At 46.2% G+C, this 5000-nt stretch overlaps 1 protein-coding gene across 13 annotated transcripts in view; it reads right to left on the bottom strand.

Moving 5' to 3' along the window:
• celf4 (CUGBP, Elav-like family member 4) overlaps positions 1–1739 on the bottom strand; it is a 95718-nt gene extending 93979 nt beyond the window's left edge. For 7 of the 13 annotated variants that reach the window (XM_030373847.1, XM_030373852.1, XM_030373857.1 and 4 more), the window contains exon 1: positions 804–1737. In XM_030373847.1, coding sequence (XP_030229707.1) covers positions 804–1080 — 277 coding nt within the window. In that variant the 5' untranslated portion in view covers positions 1081–1737. Of the gene's footprint in view, positions 1–803 lie in introns of all 13 variants that reach the window. The other 6 variants (XM_030373858.1, XM_030373860.1, XM_030373850.1 and 3 more) reach the window with 4 other exon arrangements.
• Between the last annotated feature and the right edge of the window lie 3261 nt (positions 1740–5000).

The following is a 5000-nucleotide window of genomic DNA, read 5'->3' as shown; positions in this document are numbered from 1 at the left end:
ATTTGAATCAAACACAAAGGGACCTTGTAATACATTTAAAAATACTTCTCGCTTTGGGCTACACTTATTATAAACATGGTGATTGAATTAACAGTGCATGGCTCCCCCCCACCACCAGAATAATATACAATAAAAAGCGCTGTATAATGTCTAGGGGTCCACGGTGCCCCCCCCCCAACTCTCGCCATATATCGCTACCTCACTATATGCAAGAACACGACACGCGCGCACGAACGCACGCACGCGTACGGTATACGCTCAACAGAGTGTTCGCGGCGCCGTTCGCGGGAGAACACATCCTCGTAGCAGGCGATGCATCGTGGAAACTTGGGGTTAAACCGTTGATTAGGCGGCACGGCACGGGCACGCCGCGGCGCGCGTGACGGAATACTATGGCTCACACACACACCGTCCACATAGGAGCGGGGCTGGCGCTCGTATCGCCCTACATAAATGAATGGTGTCGTGACTCGGGCTGATTTGTGAGGAGACGGGACGAAATAGAAAAAAATGAACCGAGAAATAATTTTGTGGGGGGATTCTTAAATAAAACCAAAAATATATTTGGAGCATTAACAGCCACAGGTAGTAGCATGTTTGTATGCCCGATTTGACTGCTAATTTCACGACTAAGTTTTACGCACAAAGACCTATATCAAACAGCCTGTGCTACAAATATACACCACAAATACACGTAAAATCAACTTAAAATAAATCAGCTACGACACACATATTTAACCAACCCCAGGAGCACAACACATGTCCATGTGTGTGCCAGAGACGAGAGAGACCCGATCACCCACCTTTGTGCATGCCCGTGAAGCGATCCTTGAGCACCGTGAGCTCGTAGATCTTGCCGAACTCCTCGAACAGAGGCCGCAGGTCCTTCTCGTCCAGGTTCCGCGGGATCTGCCCGATGAACAGCTTGATGGCATCGTGGTCCTTCATGGGGATGGTGGCCGCGCAGCCCACTGGGCTGTGGCTGTGGCTTAATCCGTTCACCAGGCCGTTGGTGCTGACGGAGACCATGCCCACGCCGTGCAGCGAGCCGTCCACCTGTCCGTTGGTTAAAGTTGCCATCTTCGGACCGGCCAGGGAGTTGAGCTGGTACAGCAGCAGGATGGAGCAGTCGTGGACGCAAAAAGAAGAAGAAGAGGAAGAAGAAGAAGAAGAAGGAGAAGAGGACGAGGAGGCGGGAGGACAAGCTGGATGGAAAGTCTCGAAGTCAAAATGTGGGTCCGAGTAGCCGTGCCAGAGCCGATTCCGCTCTCGTTGTACCAAAACCAATATTTACATTGATCTGAATACACATGCAGCTGTGGACGAAAGGGGATGGAGGAGGAGGTGTGAGCTGGTGCTGCTGCTGCTGGTCCCCCGATGGAAGCTTGTTCCTTATTTTAATGTCCTGTGCTCAATAAGTCGTTCATGGATTTCATCAAATAGAGGAGCACGAGTGTGCGAGAGTGAGTGTAGAGATTGAGGGGAAGAGAGGGAGAAAAAGAGAGAGGGAGAGAGTGAGAGAGAGAGAGAGAGAGAGAGAGAGAGAGAGAGAGAGAGAGAGAGAGAGAGAGAGAGAGAGAGAGAGAGAGACCAAGAGCGTTCGCTGCCTATTTACACCCACGTTCCCTCGTCCCAGTTTCTTGGCACCCTTTTCTATTTTTTTTTTGCATTGAGGAGTCGGTATGGGTGTCTTCTCGGTTTAAACGGACAGGGCAGGCTCACCCTCCGCCAGCTTCGCGGGGTGGTTTGATGAGACGGGAGACCGCCAGGAGCTCGGTGTGTTTGGAAATACAGCGTTTTCTTCCCCTCTCCTCCTGTGTAGCCGCGATGGTACGGTCCAACCAGAGAAGGGGCTCTATAAATAGAGAAATATAGAGAATACTGTTCTTTGTGCTCGTCTCACAGCAAATAACACACACACCCCACGTACTGTGAATTCATTACCTCTTGCATTACATTTCAAAAATAATTATCTCATGTATTTTTTTTGTTAGCTTTTGCCGGTCACGTTTTCCGCTTATATAACCAAAACCAAAAACCTATTTCCCCTGGTTGAGCCCGGGTGGAAAACGACGAAACGTTGCGTCGACATGGTCACGGTCCTCTTTGTGTTTTCTGTTGGCATGTCAGATGTCCCGTACTAACATGCATATTTTAGTCAAACATTAGTTTTGACATGTTTAACAGGCGATATGGATCCTCTGATTTATTTGTTTCTAGAATACAACGTTTTATCCAAGGCGAAAAGAAACGCGTTTGGATGTTGAACTTTTGGTTGTTTGTGGACAGCTCCGTGGTGCTGAAACGTATCCATTCTTTAAACTAGAAGGCGCTGATGAAACATTCTGGGTGAGGTTGCAAATGGATTAGCTGTAAAGAAAAAAACACAACAAAAAGACAAAATTAAAAGGGAGTCTCTTGCATTGCAACGAGGACAATTTGTTGGGATTTCTAGTGATGCAGGAATTCAAGAGAAAGTCTGTGAGCACCGCCGAGTGGCGTAGAGGGGCACGTCTGGAAAAATACACACACGCAGGCACACACATGCACGCACGCACGTACACGCACGAACACACACACACACACACACACACACACACACACACACACACACACACACACACACACACACACACACACACACACACACACACACACACACACACACACACACACTTACATACAGAACCATGAATGTAGTGTTTACCACTTCCCATTGCACTGCAATTAAAGATACAACAGAAATCAGTGAAATAATTATACTGAAGGCAGATTAAGGATAAAATAAACTCTCGGTAGCCAGAATATTTATTCCGATTTAACCGATTTAAAAATACATTCATAAAAAAACTAAACTGGTTATGAACTCGATAATAAATAACAATAAATTCCTAAAAAAGTATTGACCACCAAACATATTTTTACTAGCATTTGAAGGTGGCTCTCTCTCAAGTGAACGTTATCCATTTGTTTACGCTGCGCTATTGTTTCTGAATACCCTTGACCTATAAGGGATGGGACGAAAAGCTATTGAATATTTTGCTCTATAGGTGCATATAGTATGATGGTATGATTATATTATTCAGGCATACTTTTCTGACAATAGTAAGTTGAATGTCGCAGGGAAATGCTTTGCATTAAGCCGTGCAATAGGAATGTCACATTAAACTATTGTAAATATTAGTATTCTGAGCCTTGATGCTGATCAGTGACAACTTGCAAAGACGAGAATACTAGAGTGTGAAAGGAAATATGATTGTGTTCATTTGTAACAGGTCCAAACAATCATCTCTCCGTTAAATGTTATTTCCACGCTTGGAAACAGGAAAATGTACGTATATTGGTTCATATCTAATCTCCAACATCAGGTCTCAGTGACTAGAACAAATGCTGTGTTCATCTCTGGGATGCTACACGTGCAATTCCTTTCTTTTTCGATTGGCAATGTGTCATGCATAACAAACTGTCTGCAGTGTACACTTGTGCTTTGTCTTGATGGCTTACACAACACACAGTAGCCTTCTAGTTACATCCTATAGGCACACTACGTTTCAGTCAGTGCCCTTTGGACACACAGCCCTTAATAGCAGCTAACACGTAAAGTGTTGGTCTCACAATGGCCCCCTTAACTAGATTGTAAGCGAAAAAAAATAAAAAAATAAATATATATACTTTATTTTGCACATTATGTGTCACTGAAGTCACCGAACGCTGTAAGAAAGCAATACTGTTCTATTATATTTCCCTCAGTCTCCTGCAGCGCATACACCGGACCACAGGGCATTGACCAAGCCTCCAACGATGGGCAGCGGGAAACCGAAGTGGACACAAGTTATGGTCCAATGTCTTCGACCAAACGACATCATCACACGGCCCCAGCTACAGCGGCAGCTATGATGCTCATAAGGTGGAAGTGTCTGTTTTCATTATGTGGCTATGATGCTTAGTTATACCCCCACCTATACCATCCCCCCTTTCAAATTAGCCCACCATTAAATAACAAAAGGTGAGCTCCTGGCTCGCTCTTTCTCTCTCTCTCTCTCTGTCTCTGTCTCCCTCTCTCTCTGAGCTGGATCTCTCTCTTTTTCTCTCTCTCAAGATTCAAGATTCAAGATTCAAGATCCAAAGGGCTTTATTGGTACATAAAATGTACATTAACATTGGTAAAGCACAAAGTAAAATAGTACAGAAAAAATATCTAAGCACAAAATGACAAAATTAAATGAAATGTAACACAACACAATACCAATGTGTACATACGGTGAAAAAGTAATGCTATAATAAATGCCTGAGTGACTCTCTCGCTCTCTATTCTCAGTCTGTCTGTCTGTCTGTCTGTCTGTCTGTCTGTCTGTCTGTCTCTCCCTATCTCTCTCTCTCTCTCTCTCTCTCTCTCTCTCTCTCTCTCTCTCTCTCTCTCTCTCTCTCTCTCTCTCTCTCTCTTCTCTCTCTCTCTCTCTCTCTCTCTCTCTCTCCCGGTAATGTCATCCCGTTCCCACGACGTGGCCTGGCCCCCAGCGGGGTGGTTCGGGTGGGGTCGGTTGGAGCGGCTCGGTCGGTGGGTGGTGGTTGGTCGGTTGGTTCTTTGCTTTCTTTGTCATGACGCTGTGGTCTGCTCTCCAAGCACTACCCCCCCCCCCCCCCCCCTGCTATCCCGGACCCCCGAGGGCCGCCCTCTCATTCACGTGGGACGGCGGCCGCGCCTCACGCCTGACTCGCCTCCAGACATATTTTTTAATACGAGTGTGAGGTAGGAGGTTACAAATCATTGTAATTATGTTCAGTGGGTAGTGTCACCATGATTATGTAAGCTATGCTACCATTATGGTCGTCCAACAAACTCCCCCCCCCCCCCCCCCCCCACCGTTCACCATCACCACCCACCTCTCTTCTTACTCACTTTCTCATTCTCTCTCTTACTGTTTCTCTCCTTCTCTCTCTCGGTGGCTTCCCCGGTAAAATCGTTGTCAAGGCGCCGGTCGTCTCCGTGAAGTGAGATG

Source organism: Gadus morhua, chromosome 13, assembly GCF_902167405.1.
Source record: "Gadus morhua chromosome 13, gadMor3.0, whole genome shotgun sequence".
Lineage (NCBI taxonomy): Eukaryota > Metazoa > Chordata > Actinopteri > Gadiformes > Gadidae > Gadus > Gadus morhua.
Note: the sequence above shows the minus strand (reverse complement) of the source record. Positions and strands in the feature narration are given on the sequence as shown.